The following is a 20,042-nucleotide window of genomic DNA, read 5'->3' on the forward strand; positions in this document are numbered from 1 at the left end:
GCTCTGACCTATCAACTCTCCACAATACCTGATCTGAGATCTGTAATCACTCATCTGCCTGCCTTCCTGCGTGTTTGGCTGTTTTTCTGTTCTTTGCATGACTACCAGTTTCTCACATTGTCACTGTCAATACTGACATCATTACTCTAGTCCAATCATCTTCTCGCCTGCCTTCTTTGAGCCAATGAGTCTTCTCAAGTTTTAAATATGAGCTCTTCATCATTCTCCCTAAAAAAGTGTCTTTCATGCAACACACCTCCTCCCCATCTCCGCCACTTTTCAGCAGCTGCATCATTACACTGAAGACAGTTCATTGCTAACATGGAGGTGGCAGTTATTTACCTGTACCTATCATTTATTATTCACTCTGGTGAGTGCTGTGTATTTACTCAAGCCTTATTTATGACTTAATACCTACTTGACTCTACATTAAATTTAGTTTCCTACTTGTTCTCTACCATGGCTTCTAGGTCTGACTGTTGTTGTTCTTCAGTCTGGAGATCAAATATCTGACCCAGGGAGAAAAGTGTTGCTGGAGTGCAAAATGGGTCCAGGGTTCAGCATGGGCAGCTACACCATGTTCTGGTACAGACAGAACCACCACAGAGCTCCAATCGAGTTCCTTATGAGGGAATACGAGAAACCTGTGGGACGCTTAGAGTCATTTATCGATACATCCAAAAACAACTTCTCTCTACAAATAACTGAGCTGCATATGAATGACAGCAGCACCTATTACTGTGCTGCCAGTCACAGTGATACACACAGACCAGACACTCATACACATAACCAGCGTGTTTGTCACAGATGGCGTAAAGCAGGAAGGAGCTGTGGCTTGTTTGGTTGTAAATGTCCTGGTGGAAATATAAGACAGAACATCTTCTGATCTTCAGGTCTATGTAGAATTAGGCAGACATGCTGGTACAATTAATTTATTTTTAATATCAGAATAATGCTAATAACTAATATCAAATTTGTCTTGCAAAAATAATAAGTGTACAGAAGCAGATAAAAGTCATGTGCTTCTGGTGTACACCAAAAGAGATTAAGCCACGCAGTATTTTTGTAGGTAATAAATTTGTTTATAAATCCAAATTTTGCATCACCATCTGCCCTCACTCTGTATGGAGGTGCATAATTAATTCAATATGGGACAAAAACGGTGAGTTTGAAGCTTTTACTGGGTATAGAATTATGAAAAGAGCATGCAATAAACTGACTGATCATAAATAAAAGTATCAAAAACCAGGATGAAAACAGGAAAGGTGGCTTGCAGAAATCAACATTAGTTCATTTACCAGTAAAGTGATATAAACTGCCCCCTTGAGACCTGCAAGCAGCACTGTCACAGTACACTGGGGAGAGGATAATTAAGCTGCAGTTGGTTTGGTGGCCACTGGGAGACTGTTGCTGTAAAAGGAAGCTGTGGAAAACTGTGGGCTGATGACATCTTGTTACAGAAGCTTTGACTGCAGCAGTTCAATAAGTTACATCAGTGCTGTGACTGCTGTAAATATAAATGCAGAAAATTAATAATTTTTATGTTTTGTTATAAAAATGAATCTCCTCTTGTTTGTGCTTTTTATATTCACTGGTAAGAGCATTTATACTTATATTAGATAACTGTAATGTCTCTGGTAATTCTTCTTTATATTTTTCACTGAATTTGCTGATTTTGCCTGTTTTCTGTGTTTTCTTGTTTTACAGATTTCTCCCGGGGTGTTAAAATTGACCAGCCTCAATTCATTTCAAGCAGTAAAGGATCTGCATTTGTGACTCTGAAATGTGAACAAGATGACAGACAACATTACTACTTGTACTGGTACAAACAAAGCAGCAGTGGGAAACTGGAGTTAGTGGCATATTCTACTGGTCAAGATAACTCGTTCATTGAAGCGCCTTTTGAAAAAATGAAGTACACCATGTCTCGGCGTTCTGTGCTTAACTCCACTCTGCAGCTACACCTTGTTGAGCCTGAAGACACGGCTCTGTACTACTGTGCTTCTAGTAGAACACAGTGGTTCAGGAAGCCTGAGCAGCTAAACAACAACCTCTGTGAAAAAAATCGCTACATGATGGGAGGATGGATAAATAGAAAGGCTTGTATCTGTAACTCTGATAGCCTCTTAAAATAAATTTCAGAGATATACCAATGTGACATTATAGGACAAAAGAAATCTTATGAACAATAATAAAGAACATTTACTGACACATATAAAGTACAAGAACTGCCTGTGCAAAGTTCAGTCATGTCCCTGCATCACCACAAAGCTGATCTGTTCAGATAAGTGAGCAGGTGTTGGTGCAGTAAAGATATTTTACTACGTTCAGTATTGTTTTCATGACATAAAATAAAATTATGCCATTTAATTATTTGCTACTACAAGCTGGATTTGCACCTTTTGGATGATATTTCTCATATTCTTTAAATTATTTTCAAAATCAGTAAAGAATTTTCAATGGCCACGAAGGAACATGTGCATCAAGGGACACGTGAGCAGTTTTAAGGAGGCAGGAATGAAGGGGTGTGGTGTAAAGAAGAGAGAGGATATAACTCAACATGTATAAGTTTGTTAGACACGAGCGGCATGTAAATGTTTCACCTCCGAGATGTTAGTTTTGTAATTTTGCTGTGAAAGCAGTTTATTGTGTGATTTCACATATCTACATTTAGGTTTACTTTCTAGAATGCCTCCAGCTCTGTACACATTTGGATTTATACTCGTGGTCCTTACAAGTAAGCTTAACAGTTTTGTCTTTTTTTGTTGAATTGCAATGCTCAAATTCACCTCACGTCACCTTTGTTTTTCTCACAGGAAAAGTGGAGAGTGTTACCTTTGAACAGTCGTCTGCTCAAGTTGTGAACAAAGGGACTGAGGAGCTCAGGATTAACTGCAGTCATGATGACAGCAACTTACAAGTAATGCTGTGGTACCAGCACAAGCAGAGTGATCAGGCAATGAGCCTCATTGGGTACACAGTACCCCAGAGTAAACCAAACTATGAGAGCCAGTTCACAGACCGGTTTGAGATAAAAAGAGACAACACAGTGAAAGGCTCTCTGATCATCAAAAGCCTTAATCTGTCAGACTCAGCTGTGTATTTCTGTGCTGCCAGCACACGGTGACGTGTTTCATATCCCTGCTATACTAAAAACCTCTGATAGAAAACTAATGACAAAGGCACAAAAACTTCCAAAAATGGGTTCAGGCTTTAGCATGAGCAGCTACACCATGTTCTGGTACAAACAGAACCATCATGGAGCTCCAATCAAGTTCCTTATGAGGGAATACGAGAAACCGTTGGGACACTTAGAGTCATTTATCGATACATCCAAAAACAACTTCTCTCCACAAATAACTGAGCTGCATATGAATGACAGCAGCACCTATTACTGTGCTGCCAGTCACAGTATTTTTGTAGGTAATAAATTTGTTTATAAATCCAAATTTTGCATCACAATCTGCCCTCACTCTGTATGGAGGTGCATAATTCATTTAATACGGGACAAAGACATTGGGTTTGAAGCTTTTACTGGGTATAAAATTATGAAAAGAGCATGCAATAAACTGACTGATCATAAATAAAAGTATCAAAAACCAGGATGAAAACAGGAAAGGTGGCTTGCAGAAATCAACATTAGTTCATTTACCAGTAAAGTGATATAAACTGCCCCCTTGAGACCTGCAAGCAGCACTGTCACAGTACACTGGGGAGAGGATAATTAAGCTGCAGTTGGTTTGGTGGCCACTGGGAGACTGTTGCTGTAAAAGGAAGCTGTGGAAAACTGTGGGCTGATGACATCTTGTTACAGAAGCTTTGACTGCAGCAGTTCAATAAGTTTCATCAGTGCTGTGACTGCTGTAAATATAAATGCAGAAAATTAAATAATTTTTATGTTTTGTTATAAAAATGAATCTCCTCTTGTTTGTGCTTTTTATATTCACTGGTAAGAGCATTTATACTTATATTAGATAACTGTAATGTCTCTGGTAATTCTTCTTTATATTTTTCACTGAATTTGCTGATTTTGCCTGTTTTCTGTGTTTTCTTGTTTTACAGATTTCTCCCGGGGTGTTAAAATTGACCAGCCTCAATTCATTTCAAGCAGTAAAGGATCTGCATTTGTGACTCTGAAATGTGAACAAGATGACAGACAACATTACTACTTGTACTGGTACAAACAAAGCAGCAGTGGGAAACTGGAGTTAGTGGCATATTCTACTGGTCAAGATAACTCGTTCATTGAAGCGCCTTTTGAAAAAATGAAGTACACCATGTCTCGGCGTTCTGTGCTTAACTCCACTCTGCAGCTACACCTTGTTGAGCCTGAAGACACGGCTCTGTACTACTGTGCTTCTAGTAGAACACAGTCGTTCAGGAAGCCTGAGCAGCTAAACAACAACCTCGGTGAAAAAAATCGCTACATGATGGGAGGATGGATAAATAGAAAGGCTTGTATCTGTAACTCTGATAGCCTCTTAAAATAAATTTCAGAGATATACCAATGTGACATTATAGGACAAAAGAAATCTTATGAACAATAATAAAGAACATTTACTGACACATATAAAGTACAAGAACTGCCTGTGCAAAGTTCAGTCATGTCCCTGCATCACCACAAAGCTGATCTGTTCAGATAAGTGAGCAGGTGTTGGTGCAGTAAAGATATTTTACTACGTTCAGTATTGTTTTCATGACATAAAATAAAATTATGCCATTTAATTATTTGCTACTACAAGCTGGATTTGCACCTTTTGGATGATATTTCTCATATTCTTTAAATTATTTTCAAAATCAGTAAATAATTTTCAATGGCCACGAAGGAACATGTGCATCAAGGGACACGTGAGCAGTTTTAAGGAGGCAGGAATGAAGGGGTGTGGTGTAAAGAAGAGAGAGGATATAACATGTATAGGTTTGTTAGACACAAGCGGCATGTAAATGTTTCACCGCAGAGATGTTAGTTTTGTAATTTTGCTGTGAAAGCAGTTTATTGTGTGATTTCACATATCTACATTTAGGTTTACTTTCTAGAATGCCTCCAGCTCTGTACACATTTGGATTTATACTCGTGGTCCTTACAAGTAAGCTTAACAGTTTTGTCTTTTTTTGTTGAATTGCAATGCTCAAATTCACCTCACTTTGTTTTTCTCACAGGAAAAGTGGAGAGTGTTACCTTTGAACAGTCGTCTGCTCAAGTTGTGAACAAAGGGACTGAGGAGCTCAGGATTAACTGCAGTCATGATGGCAACAGCTTACAAGTAATGCTGTGGTACCAGCACAAGCAGAGTGATCAGGCGATGAGCCTCATTGGGTACACAGTGCTTATGGGTGAACCAAACTATGAGAGCCAGTTCACAGACCGGTTTGAGATAAAAAGAAACAACACAGTGAAAGGCTCTCTGATCATCAAAAACCTTAATCTGTCAGACTCAGCTGTGTATTTCTGTGCTGCCAGCACACAGTGATGTGTTTCATATCCCTGCTATACTAAAAACCTCTGATAGAAAACTAATGACAGTGGCATAATGTTTTTTCTTTTTGGACGTTGAAACTGTTCATCTTTTTATCAGGGCAACATTGGGGTATAACAAATCTATGTATTCTTTATGAAGTGTAATGTACCTATACATATGTAACAAATTTCCCAGTTTAACTACATTTAAGTTAATTTCAGCTTTAGTCTTTTTATGTGAAAAACTTTTTCTATTTTTTTTCTCTATAAAATATGTGCTTCACAGTACAACAATGCTAATCTAGCTGTTTCTGTTCCAATGTTGTTGCTTTTTGTATGTCTGCTTTAATATTAATAAACAGTAAAATATATTAAAGTTCGTGTGATCTTATAACTTCTGGCTACTTAGACTCGACAGACTTGATGCACACTGGTTTTGATGCAATGAGCTGTTTTTAAAGAATGATTTATTACTCTAATTATTTAGACAAAAAGTGTTTGCAAAGGAGTTTTTCAACTGTGGAAGTAGTCCTAAACCAAAACATCATAAGGGTGACATAATAAAGACTTTTTAAGCAAAACTTTCATGAGGTAATAAGACAAGATTCTCAATATATAAAGCAGTAATATTGAACATTACATTACTTTTTAAAAAAATGATTGTTTCCATTACCTTTGGTTTGTTAGGATTAAATATGTACACCTACACAATCAATTAAATGTCAATAAATATATGTCAACATTGTTTTCAAAATGGTCGTATTGAAGAAAATTGTAGATGATACGTCCCCCAAATCACGTGGTCGTGTGACCTCATGATGCTTTTGTACTGAATACAGTGATGTTGCAACAGCTGCATCATTTCACTGGAGACAGCTCAATACTAACATGGTTGTCGCAGTTATTTACCTCTCGTTTTTTATTCACTCTGGTGGGTGTGTTGGCTGTGTATTTACTCACACTTTATTTACTGCCTAATAAGTGACAAATCTGAGTAAATTCACTTTTTTTCTCTGTGTTTTCTACCATGGCTTCTAGGTCTGACTGTTGTTGTTCTTCAGTCTGAAGATCAAACGTCTGACCCAGGGAGAACATTGATGCTGGAGTGCAAAATGGGTTCAGGGTTCAGCATGAGTGGCTACACCATGCTCTGGTACAGACAGAACCACCACGGAGCTCCAATCGAGTTCCTTGTAAAAGAATATGATAAACCTGTGGGACGCTTAGAGTCATTTCTCGATGCATCCAAAAACCTCTTCTCTCTACAAATAACTGAGCTGCATATCAATGACAGCAGCACCTATTACTGTGCTGCCAGTCACAGTGATACACACAGACCAGACACTGATACACATAACCACCCTGTCTGTCACAGATGGCATAAAGCAGGAAGGGGCTGTGGCTTGTTTGGTTGTAAAAGTCAGAGCACCTTTGTCCTGGTGGAAACATAAGTTTAAAATAGAACAGACTTAAAGAAGTCCAGACGCTTTTCTTTGCAAGCTCCTTTGAAAATAGAACAGACTTCAGCTCTTCAAATGTATGTAGAAATATGTAGAAATTCTAGAACATTTACATGGATTTATTTTTGATATCAGATCAATGAAATGTAACGACAGAAATCTGTCAGCATTGTTTCACATTTTTCAAAGCCATCCAATGGAGCATAACAGAGTCTTCACCACGACAATTGTGGGATCAGGGCCTCATGTTTGACATCCCTGAACAAGAACTTCTGTGTGTTTGCAACAAAAGCGATTAGACCATGCAGTCGTTATTGGAGATAATAGCTTTTTTGTAAATCCCAGCTTTGCATCACCATCTGCCCTCACTCTGTACGCAGATGCACAATTTATCCAATACAGGATACAAAAAAGGGAAGAGAATTAACATAAGTGCAGTCTATGTAGTTAGCAGATACAGTGGTTAGTGATAAAAACTGCCCCCTTGAGTCCTGCAAGCAGCACTGTCTCATTACGCTGAAGAAATTAAATTAAGCTGCAGTTGGCTTGGTGGCCACTGGGATATGGTTGCTGTAAAAATGAACCCCTTCAGATTGTCTGTATGAAAAACTGTGGGTTGATGACATCTTGTTTCAGAAGCTTTAACTGCAGCAGTTCAATAAGTTGCATCAGTGCTGTGCCTGCTCAGCCTGTTAGAAATACAAATGCAGAAAGATATATTTTATTTGAAATAATTTAATAACTGTAAAAATGAATTTCCTCCCATTTGTGCTTTTTATATTCACTGGTAAGAACATTTATACTTATATTAGATAACTGTAATATCTCTGGTAATTCCCCATCATATTTTTTCACTTAATTTGTTGATTTGTCTCTTTGTTTCCAGATTTCTCCCGGGGTGTTAAAATTGATCAGCCTCAGTTTATTTTCAGCTATGAAGGAACCGCAAATGTGACCCTGGATTGTAAACAAGATGACAGTGACTATTACTACATGTACTGGTACAGACAAAGCAGCAGTGGGAAACTGGAGTTAGTGACATATTCTCTTAGTAAAGATTCTTGGAATATTGAAGCTCCTTTTAAAAATTCACAGTACACCATGTCTCGGCCTTCCGTGCTTGAATCCACCCTGAAGATACACCTCGTTGGGGCTGGAGACACGGCTCTGTATTACTGTGCTTCTAGTATAGCACAGTGGTTCAGGAAGCCTGAGCAGCTAAACAACAACCTCAATGAAAAAAACACGACGAGTTGGGGAAGATGGATAAATAGGAATGATTATGTGTTTAACTCTGATGGTCCCTTAAAATGAATTTAAAGGAAATACCAATATGACATGAACAGATACAATCATTTTTATAAAAAAACAAATAAATAACCTTTATAAATACACATAAAGTACAAGAACTGCCATTTCACAGTTCAGTCATGTCCCTGCATCACCACAACGCTGATCTGTTCAGATAAGTGAGCAGGTGTTGGTACAGTAAAGATATTTTACTACATTCAGTATTATCCTCACAAACAGTTTGTTATCAACATCCACGTGCTTTAGTTTCTACTTCATTCATTTATTTATTTTGGTGTGTTCGGTTTGATTGGATCAAGTTCAGAAGATTATCACACACTGACCTCTACTGGATTTATATGGGATAACAATTAATCCAAATAAAGTGCAATTTATACTAAATATTATAGCTACTGTACACATGCTCTCATAAAATGCTTATAGTTTGCACTATTAAGTCTGTTCTTAATGAAATTTTAGGTTTAAACATGAGAACAATTCTTGTGCTGCTAATTATTTACTCATCCTTAAATGTCAAACATGTAAATATACATCAGCTTTTACACACTGAACTGATGGGATGTTTGAATATATAATTAAGTTCTGGAATGTTCCAAAATACATCATAAAAGTTAGCAATAAATTAGAAATTTGAATAAGAATAATTGAAATGTAAGGTATTATAAGGTAAGTATAGCCCAGGCTAATTTGCAGTGGAGCAAATGTAACTAAATAAATATATTTAGACATAAATACCGTTTTAAGGACATAACTACGTTACTCAGTATGTGATTACTTTAGTTAGCTCAAACTTATGTTGTGTAAAATATATCAAATAAATATTTTTTACATCAGTATCTACATACAATTTTATATTATTATGAAATGGCTCATTGTGTTCTTGACTATAACTATTATCTTACAATTCACTTCAGAATAATAACCTTTGCTCTTTTATTTCTATGATTCTATATCCACACAATCCAATATTATGTTATAATTTGTCAAAATGTCCTTTCAGTTATACAAACTATATCATTTATGTGACAAATTTACTCTTATGAACTCGACTAGACAGCAGAAGTTCATCCAGAAACAATGAGATTTTAATTTACTGGTATTACTGGTATCAAATACTTAGTGCTTGGTTGTTTTGCATACCATGCTTTTATAGCATTCTATGCGGGGTCTTATCTGAAGGTTACAGTTACCAAAATGCGTGAGCATCCATTTATAGTATTTCTCATCTTGCTTGCCAATAACTGATTGGATAAAGCGCTGTGACCACCAGAGATGTCACCTCCTCTGAGCAACTACAAACACAAATAAAAAAGTCTCTTTGTGTTTTTTCTGCCCTCCCTTCCTGCTTCTTTTCTTAGCTGTCACAGAAATAGCAGCAGTCAGGTTGGAGCGCGTTCAGCCGTCAGTCAGCCCGACCTGCACAGCTGCGCTCACAGGCAGACAGAGATGGAGGCTGAGATAGGGAGAAGCGGGGTGGGGGAAGGAGAGAGGAGAGAACAAAAAAGACGCAAGGTTTTTGTGTGATGCTTTTTCACCGTGGGGACAGGGGGCCACGGTGATACAATCCCATAGAGCCGTCGTACAAAAACCTCCTCCCATTAAAATGCATTGTGAAGACTGCTACATGCAACTTAAAACGTCGTTAGAGCGGAAAAATCACTAATCTGAAGGTGTCTGGGATGGAGGAACACTTTGGTAGTGAAAACCTATTCCTAAGAAGAAATTTTAATGGGAAATAAGTTTTTAAAGACTTGCAATTCATATTTGCAGCAGTTGGATGTTTGCATTGTTATCTCAACAAACACAAAACAAATTTGGTCATTGTAAAGATCACCCTCCATGTTTAAAGTGTTTAAAGATCACCTGGATTATTAGAATATGTGTAAACTGGATGTTTCTGGAAAGTTTTGAGAGTTTTTGGCAGAGGAGGCCTACAGCGTGACTCTGGAGCTGAAGCTTACTTTGGAAAAGGAACAAAACTCACTGTTTTAGGTAAGTTGGATATCTCAAAACTTTGATTCGTCCTATTACACAGAAATTGGTGTAAATGCTGGTTTGACAGTGAAGGAAAATTCTATTCTCATAAAAATCTAAAATATTGAGCTAAAAACAAAGCACTGTGACCTACAATAATCCTGCTTACTTTGGCCAAGGAACCAAGCTGACAGTTTTAGGTAAATATTCCACTTTACTTCCATTTTTTGACAAATATGACATTGGCTACAGCCTCAGTGTTAACATAAATGTTTGTTAATAGTAACCTAAAGGTTATTCTGGTGAAAAAAGAGTTTCATGCTGAGTATTTTGCACTGTGACCAACACACAACCTGCTTACTTTGGCCAAGGAACCAAACTGACAGTTTTAGGTAAATATTCCACTTTACTGCAGCGTTTTGTGAACTGTAACTTTGTTTAGAGCCTTAGCATTGACAGGAGTATTAGTAAAGACTATTGTCAAAAATTATTCTGATACAAAAAGAGTTTCATGCTGAGTATTTTGCACTGTGACCACCGGCCAACCTGCTTACTTTGGCAAAGGAACCAAGCTGACAGTTTTAGGTAAATATTTCATTTTACTACAGTTTTTGATAAATATGGCTTTAACTATAACCATAGTATAAACAGAGGTATCCATGAAGACTATCTTTAGAGAGGATTCGGATACAAAAACAGTTTCATGCTGAGTATTTTGCACTGTGACCTACAACCAACCTGCTTACTTTGGCCAAGGAACCAAACTGACAGTTTTAGGTAAATATTTCATTTTATTTCTGTGTTCTGATAAATGTACCTTTCTTCAGAAGCTTAGTACTGATAGGATTATTAGTAAAGACAATCCTCAGAGATAATTCTTGTGCAAAAACAGTTTCTTGCTGAGTGTTTTTGCACTGTGACAGACCAGCGAAGCTTACTTTGGAAAAGGAACAAAACTGACAGTTTTAGGTAAATATTTCACTTTATTTCCGTGTTCCGAAAAATGTACCTTTCATCAGAGGCTTAGTATTGACAGGATTATAAGTAAACACAACCCTCAGGCGTAAAAAGAGTTTCATGCTGAGTGTTTTTGCACTGTGACAATGCTAACGAAGCTTACTTTGGCCAAGGAACCAAACTGACAGTTTTAGGTAAATATTTCACTTTATTTCTGTGTTTTGATAAATGCAATTTTGATTAGAGCCTTAGTGTTGTCAGAAGTATTATCAAAGTCATTTGTCAAAGGTTATTCTGGAACAAAAAGGGTTTCATGCTGAGTATGTTGCACTGTGAACACTGGCAATCCTGCTTACTTTGGAAAAGGAACCAAATTGACAGTTTTAGGTAAATATTTCACTTTTTCTACTGTGTTGGATGAATATCGATTTGTTCAAAGGATTAGTAAAAGTGCTGGCAGAAGTATGAGCAAAGATTATTCCCAAAGAGAAGTGTGGTAGAGAAAGAGTTTCATGCTGAGTATTTTGCACTGTGACCATGGGCAATCCTGCTTACTTTGGAAAAGGAACCAAACTGACTGTATTAGGTAAGTAAAGCATGAAAATAATCTAATAAATGCATAAAGATGTTCAAGGGTGAAGCTGCAAAAAGAAATGTAAGGAGCTCAGATGTTTAGAGTGCTTTTTGACATTAAGCCTGAGCGCTGTGTCAATAGAGAAGCTTATTTCGGTCAGGGAACAAAACTGACTGTTATTGGTAAGTAAAACTTTTCTCTCACATCAATTCAACACAGAAATAATTAAAACATGTTAAAGGGCAGCTGTTGCTTCAGATTTCTTTTCTTAATAGTAGCTTAAATGCTTAAAGAAGCAAAGTGAAAGAAGCATCGTGATGTTTTGAGCACAGATTAAGTTCACTGTGCCACTGGTGGTTATGAAGCTTTCTTCGGTGGAGGAACAAAATTAACTGTTTTAGGTAAGAAAGAAAAATGACATATAATGTTTGTAATAAGATTTGGGCCAGAGGAATAACTAATATAAAAAACTTTCTTACATGAGCAGCTTGGTAACAAACTTACTGTACTTGGACTCGTTATAGTCTGAGCTCAGTGCTTTTTGTTCAGAAGCTTAAACACTGTGCCAATTATGAAGCTTATTTCGGCCAGGGAACAAAACTGACTGTTCTTGGTAAGTGAAAAATCTAAATGTCTTTTCATAAACATAGTTAAACTAGTTAAAGCTGACAAAAGTGTTTCAGTAAGGTGTTTGGCTTTTAAACTGGTAAAAACAACAACAAAAAAACGCCACCAGTCAAGCACATTTAGAGTTTTTAATTTAAAAGAAAAAGTAAAAAAAAAAGTAAAAGGAAACTTTACTATTTTTTTATAAAGAAACCAAAAAATGAAGATGCAAAGTAGAAACAGCATGTTGGGCTGTTTTGAGCACTAATTAACTTCACTGTGACTCTGGTGCTGCTTCAGTGGTTTACTTTGGTGGAGGAACAAAATTAACTGTTTTAGGTAAGAAACAAAAACTATATATGAGTATATGTATGTCTGCAGTAAGGTCTTGGTGACATTAATCCAAATAGATGTTAAAATTTCCCAACTGGAGTCATTATTGAACAAACTGTATTTGAGGTCTCTGTAGTCTCAGCTCTGGGCTTTTTGCTCTGAGGTTTAAATGCTGTGTCAGAACGAAGCTTATTTCGGGCAGGGAACAAAACTAACTGTTCTTGGTAAGTGAAAAATCAAATTTTATTCTCATAAACATAGTCAAACTAGTTAAAGCTGACAAAAGTGTTTCAGTAAGGTGTTTGGCATTTAAACCTGTAAAAACAACAACAACAATAAAACACGAGTGCAGCACATTTAGACATTTTACTTTAAAGAAAAGTAAAAGGAAACTTCATTATTTTATGAAGAGACCAAAAAATGAAGATGCAAAGTAGAAACAGCATGTTGGGCTGTTTTGAGCACTAATTAACTTCACTGTGACTCTGGTGGTGCTTCAGTGGCTTACTTTGGTGGAGGAACAAAATTAACTGTTTTAGGTAAGAAATAAAAACTATATATGAGTATATGTATGTCTGCAGTAAGGTCTTGGTGACATTAATCCAAATAGATGTTAAAATTCCCAACTGGAGTCATTATTAAACAAACTGTATTTGAGGTCTCTGTAGTCTCAGCTCAGGGCTTTTTGCTCTGAGGTTTAAATGCTGTGTCAGTATGAAGCTTATTTCGGGCAGGGAACAAAACTAACTGTTCTTGGTAAGTGACGAATCAAAATTTATTCTTATAAATGTTACAAAATAAAACCAATTAAAGAATAAGTGTTGCCTGAAAAAACAAACATTTTGTTTCGTATTAAATTTGTAAAAACTTAAAAGAGCAGTGCAACATATGTGGGATTTTTAACTTAAAGAAAAGTAACATTTAGTTTATTAAAAGCAAGCAAAGAATTAAGAAACAAAGCAGAAGCAGCATGTGTTGAGCTGTTTTGAGCACTGATCAGGTGCACTGTGACTCTGGTGCTTCAGAGGCTCACTTTGGTGGAGGAACAAAATTAACTGTTTTAGGTAAGAAAACATTTTAAAGTTCACTAAATAAAGTTGAGGACTGATTTTGTTGAGCTGCCTCTAAAACTTTAAAATCACACCAAAAACTCAGTTAGCTAAAGTCAAATTCTTTACATGTAAAAAATTGACAGTTGGAATCATTTCCATGTGGCACAGTTAAAGAGAGGCACTAGAAAGGGTTTTTGTCACAGTACAAAGTCTCTGTGCTCCTACAACGAGGCTTACTTTGGAGCTGGAACTAAACTCACTGTTTTAGGTAAGAAAACTTCCAACAAAAATCAGCTGGGCTTTACTCTCATGGTGTTTATATGTTGGTTGAGTGACAACATTTAGTATATGTTTCATTTATTTATTTACCTTTATGTTATGGTAGTGAAAAAAGTGGGCAATCGTTAAAGTTTAAAAGTAATTTATGTAGAAGTTTTCTTGTGCCAGGAGAAAAAAGTGTTATCAGTGTTCTCCAGTAAAAGTACTGTGCCTATGAAACGTTTGGCTCTGCGCCCAGAATATTGTTCTCACACTCAGTTCTTATCAGCTCTGTGAAATACTGTGAGTTTCCAGTCAGAAGCTTATTTTGGAGATGGAACTAAACTCACTGTTTTAGGTAAGAGTGCAAAGATTAACATTAACGTAATAATTTCTGATGAAATATTCATTGGGATCCTTCTGTAAATTAGTTGGTTTTAATGTCTGTTATTTTAGATTTGTGCATTTCCAAAATTAATTCTCTTACATGGTCAAAATTTGCTTAATAATGCTACAAGCCTCAGGTCTTTTCTATATGTTTGGGTGTAAAGGTTGTTTAGCACTGAAAAAGAGAACAAAGACAGACAGCAGCTTTCTAGAGCAGTTTTTTCTACAGCAGTTTATCAGTGTGAACAACTACGACCCTGCTTACTTTGGCAGTGGCACCAAACTCACAGTACTGGGTAAGAATAGTGCATAAATACTTGTTTTTAGAGATGTAAAGATGTCGTCATCCATGCTGTAAACCCTTAAATTGCATTTTAATGAGTAAATGTCTCAGAATGTGTCAGAAAATCTGTGATATTTGAAAAGTCTGGGAGAATATTTGTGTTATGGAACAGCTGGCAGAAAAGTGCAGTTTTGTTTTATCAAAAAGTGATTTGAAATGCACATAGCAGTAATCGTTTTGTGTATGAACTAACAAATGCTTGAGGTGAATCCAAGTGTTCTAAGTCTTGTGAGTTTTTGTGGCTGTGACTTGGCATTGTGCTCTGGCACTTATCCTCCTTATTTTGGAGAGGGAACCAAGCTAACAGTTCTGGGTAAGATCACCACAATAATTTTGTAATAAAGAAAATGCAAGTTTTGTAATCTAAGTTCATCCTTTGTGTTAATATGTGTGGGAAAAAAAGTTCTCCTGCATGTTTTTGTGCGTTAATGTTTATGTTTGCCTGGCATGTGCATGACACTTGGGTGCCCTAACATTTGTTGTAGATCTAAAGGCAGTTTTAGTCATATGTGTTAATATGATTTTTCTTTGTCCTTTGTCCTTGCAGGGTCAGGGCGTGATGTCACTCCACCACAAGAAGTAAAAATACTGAGACCTTCAGAACATGAGTGCAGAAACAGCAAAGACAAAAAAAGGAAGAAGACCCTCGTCTGTGTGGCCTCTGGTTTCTACCCTGACCATGTCAAAGTGGATTGGTATTTGAATGAGAAAACAGTCACTGATGGTGTGGCAACAGATGAAGCTGCACGTGAAGAAAAAAATGACAAAGACGAGCTCGTGTATAAAATCACCAGCAGGCTGAGAGTCTATGCCAAACAATGGGAAAATCCTGACAATGTCTTTAAATGCACTGTCAAATTCTTCAATGGCACTGGCAATCAATATATATATACTTCAGGCATTATTAAAGGAGTTCAGGGTAACTTTTTTCTGGAACTTAATCTTTTTGTTCATATTAATATGTTCAAATCTGTTCATATTTCTGTCTGTTGACTAATAATTTCTTCTTTTTCAAACAGCTGAGAAAAAGTCTGTGTCAAGAGGTAAATATTGCAGATTATTCCTTCAGTGAATCAGTTCTAGCATGATTATCATCACTTAGAAAATATAGAAGCTGTGTTGTTTCACTGAATATTTCTTCTTTACTCCTTTACAGAGAAGTATTTGACAGTTACACAAAATTTCAAGGTCATCTACAGCGTGCTTACTGTCAAGAGCTGTGCCTATGGAGCTTTCGTTGGATTTTTGGTGTGGAAGCTTCAGGTTTGTCCAAATCTTACCACTTCTGATGAACTGTTCTTGAAAAACAAACTGTCTCTCTCTATAATAATAACAGTAACACAAATAACTTATTACTCTCTGCGTTCTTTCCATGTTTTGCAGCGTTTTGGTGGAAAGCAGAAGTACTGAGAGCTGAGCTGAAGCCTCAAAAAATAACTCTGGGACATGAGTTACCTTGCTCTCTGTAAATATTGTTCACAAACAGTCTATTGTTAAAGTGCACACTGTTAATCGCCTGTTCAAGTTCTGCTGTGGATTTTTATGTGCTTATTTGTCTTTATATAATTAATAACTGCCTTTCAAATAGACTGATGTCAATTTTCTTTAGACACAAAGAGATTTCTGTTTGTAACTTCATTTTCTTCTTAATAAAAGTACGTTAGATTATTTTAAAGCTGTGTTGTTCTTGTGTAGTTTGCCCTGGAAATACTTTTTAAAGCTGTGAATCAGTCTTCATATCATAATATCAAACACTATTACTTAATTTGAAAAAGATAGGATGAGACAGGTGAATAATAATGTGTCATTTGATCAAACTTGTGAAGAATATCATCGCCTTTCTCTGGTTTTACATCTCAAGTTTTTCCAGAGATACTGTAAAATGTATTTTTCATCAACTAGCCTGTTTTCTGAGAAGTCGTCTATTTTCTCCCCCATAATCTTGAAACATCTCACCTCAGGAGAACTTCTTAAGATGGTTAATTTTACTCATAGCAGGATTTTCCATTCAGAAAACCGATGACTAAAAAGTGTCTGGTAAAATTTACTAGTAAATTTAAATTTCATCCAGTAATTTTCTTTACTTTTCTTGGAAATCAATTCACTTTTTGAGTCACCTTTTCCACAAACACAAACAGTGTGTGACAACATGCATTCCTTTCTTAAACAAAGAATATCTTTCTTTAGTTCAAACACGCTCTGTAGCAAAATAAGAACACAAGTCTAACCCATAACAGGAAATCAGCATTTCATCTGTGTACTGAAGAAGGTCAAAGCTGCTGTGGGTGAGAAAGATAAACCAGGGCATGAAACCCTGCAGAGGAGAGTGCAACAGCAGAGGAGAGGATGTGGTCACAGAGCAGCCTGCAGCTCGCTCTCTGTGCTGAGAAACGGCGGAGGTGCAACCTTCACTTTACCACAACCTCCGGCTCGCTGTGTGCACCTGCAACTTTGCACCGACCCCCGCTCTGCACATCTATGAGCAAACAGATGGAAACTTCCATTTCTGTGTCAACTGAAGTTACGCATTGTACAAAAACAACGTCATACATTATGCAAAAGCTGTTTGCAGTGATCTGGCACAACATTTTGCACCAGATAAAATCAGACTTTGGGGAAGCCACAGAACTTCAGGCAAATATCAGCAGCTCATTTAAAAACATAACTGACAGTGTTTAAATGTACACATGTGTATATAACTATAAGATAAAGGTTTGTGTGGGACTGCATTCAAAAGATAATCTGGCCTTTTTACAGGACTCAGTTCAAACCGTCACATTCTGCTTTCCCTGGTTGCTTCCTTGAAAAACATGTTTTCTTGTCCTGAAGTCAAATAAACAGGAAGCGTAGTCTTTGAAGCAGCAACAGAAATGTGGCACATCTGCCATCTGTTAGGAAAATAATTTTAGCTTCCCCTGAATGTGATCCTTAAATGAATGTATAAGCTGCTAATTTAAACCTCACACGTGTGGAGCTCATAAAGAAAACAGCCAGTGTTTGGGTTTTTCGTCTTAAAAACACAATCACAGCTGACGGGTACAGCCATGACAAAAAGAAATTACATCCCCTGCCAATTCTAAGGTTTTACATGTCAGCGAATAAAAAAAATAATAAAAATAGCCAGTGTATACCAGGTCTTATAAGCTGGTAACAAAACATAAATTATTACACCAAATTTAAGCCAAAATGCATAACTGTAGATGAATTTTTAAGCTCACTTTTCTTTACAGTATTGCTTCAATTCATTGAGCTTCTCAGTCATTTGTTATGTACAGCTCTCTTAAGGCACAACATTTCACTCAGGTTGAAGTCTGGACTTTATCCAGGCCACTCCAGCACCACTTATTCTCTTTTTCAGTCTTTCTGCTGTCAATTTTCTGCTGTCGAGATTATCGTTCTTTTATATTATCCATTTTCAACCAAGCTTTAGCTGTTAGACAGATGGCCTCACATTTGACTTCAGAATACTTTGGTATACGGAGCAGTCCACGGTCAACTTAATGACTGTAAGGTACTCACGTGTTGTGGCTGCAAAACCCAAATTCTCTCCCCTCCACCACCGTATCTGACAGTTGATATGAGGCGTTTATGTTGATATACTGTGTTTGGCTTTAATCATATGTGATTGTCAATGGAAAAATTGTACTTAGTAGTCAGTATAGTCTTTTAATGATATAAGTTTGCATATGGTAGAATACTGCATGTAATCATTTGTGTTTAGAAGTATATAGTTGGTGGCATATTGAAAGAATGTCTCATCATAGGAGGCCTGTAACATTCCAGGGTGTTCTGGTGTTCACCCCCACATCCTGGGAGCATGGGAGAGGTCGTACCTTGTTTTATTGTTTTACGGTAGGATTAACGTAGCTATGTCAGTTTTAGTCTAAGTGCTTTTTAACATATAGATGAACTGTTGGACCAGCAGGTTAAGGGAAGTAGTTTATGGGGACACACACACACACACACACACCCCTCCACATTCCAATGTAAGGAACAAACGCTCACTGAAGTGTAAATAAAGACCGGGGCAGTTTCTCAGCGCGAGTCTCAGTTCTGGAGGCTGCCCTTGCTAGCAAGAAATTCTGCGTGTTTCTCTTCTCTGATTTTCTACTGAAGAAGTGTTTTAGAGTACATCTCTTAACAGTGATCCTGTGCAGCTGGTTCAAGTTGAACGTTGCAAACCTAAGCCATGCTGCCATGTTGTTTTTAGAGAGAAGAGGCTTTCTCCTAGTAGCTCTTCAAAATATGGTATACTTATTCTGTCTTACTCTCATTAAACTGTCATGAACTTTACATTTAACCTGCTAACTGAGGCCTGTAGAGTCTGAAATGAAGCTCTTTTTTTCCCCAGTTTCTCTGTGTAATACAGAATGATCTTGGAGTCAAGTTGCTGGGACTTCCACTGCTGGGAAGATTGGCAAATGTTTTGTCTCGTCACTGTAGCAAGATGGATTTCAGATTGTCTGTAAAGTACCTCATACATTTTCCCAAATTGAAGGGCAGCAACAGTTGCTTGTCTCAGATCAGCACCAGAACACTCCAGACCAGCAAGCTTCCTAAATGTCTGCATTTATAAAGAAGCTCACACTTGCAATTGATCAGTTCACAAATGACCTCTTCATGTTTGCTCACTTTGTTAAATAATAACATGACATAACCTGATGTTTGTCTGAGGTTGTGTTTCCATAATCTTAGGGAAAGGGCCAGATTATTTTTTATAACATCCTAATGTGCAAAGCCTTGGACCTGAACTGTAAATGTAAAGATTATTAAACAATGAGTTTTATTTTACTTAATGGCTACATTAAGTAAAATATTGCACTATACCATTTATTGTCTGTCTGCCATACTATAGCTCACAACTGTACTAAAAAAATATTAAAGATATAAGGAGATCGCTCCACAAATATACACCACGGCCAGGAGATTAAATACTGACAGTTAGCTAAAGATTGTTTTGTTTGTAGAGCCAGCAAATCCATCTTAAAGCTAGAACGTAAGTGGTTAAATTATGTTTATGAAAACAACACAAGAGCAAAAAAAAAAAAAAAGCTGATTGCTGAGAGATGTTACAAATGTTTATTCTTACGGTTAGGCATTGCTTGACTTGACGGTTGGAATAGATACTGCAATATGCAGTGGAAAAACATCTCTAATAAATTTAGAGATGTCACTGAATTATTTTCCAGTGAAGGTTCAGTTATGTTCATATTCAGTTTCCATCAAGTGAATGAGAAACAGTGGTTCTCATGTTGGGCGACACCTTGTGGTAGAAACTGGAACAATTCAGCACACGTGTATAACGTACAGTCATTGAAGTCAACCAAAG

The 20,042-nt window shown here is 36.9% G+C and overlaps 1 protein-coding gene across 1 annotated transcript; it reads left to right on the forward strand.

Annotated features, from left to right (window-relative positions):
* Positions 1–4,917: 4,917 nt before the first annotated feature.
* Positions 4,918–16,388, forward strand: LOC147306854 (uncharacterized). The gene is made up of 8 exons (XM_086274272.1): positions 4,918–5,087; positions 5,161–5,467; positions 9,588–9,702; positions 14,471–14,666; positions 15,261–15,632; positions 15,733–15,756; positions 15,870–15,976; positions 16,097–16,388. Exons 1-8 carry the CDS (start codon positions 5,039–5,041, stop codon positions 16,121–16,123), a joined length of 1,197 nt encoding a protein of 398 aa, XP_086130398.1. The 5' UTR covers positions 4,918–5,038; the 3' UTR covers positions 16,124–16,388.
* Positions 16,389–20,042: the final 3,654 nt, after the last annotated feature.

The sequence above is a fragment of the Aulonocara sp. 'chitande type north' Nkhata Bay genome, linkage group LG19 (assembly GCF_057382095.1).
Source record: "Aulonocara sp. 'chitande type north' Nkhata Bay isolate Kocher_YH1m ecotype deep benthic linkage group LG19, A_spYH_male_GT1.1, whole genome shotgun sequence".
Lineage (NCBI taxonomy): Eukaryota > Metazoa > Chordata > Actinopteri > Cichliformes > Cichlidae > Aulonocara > Aulonocara sp. 'chitande type north' Nkhata Bay.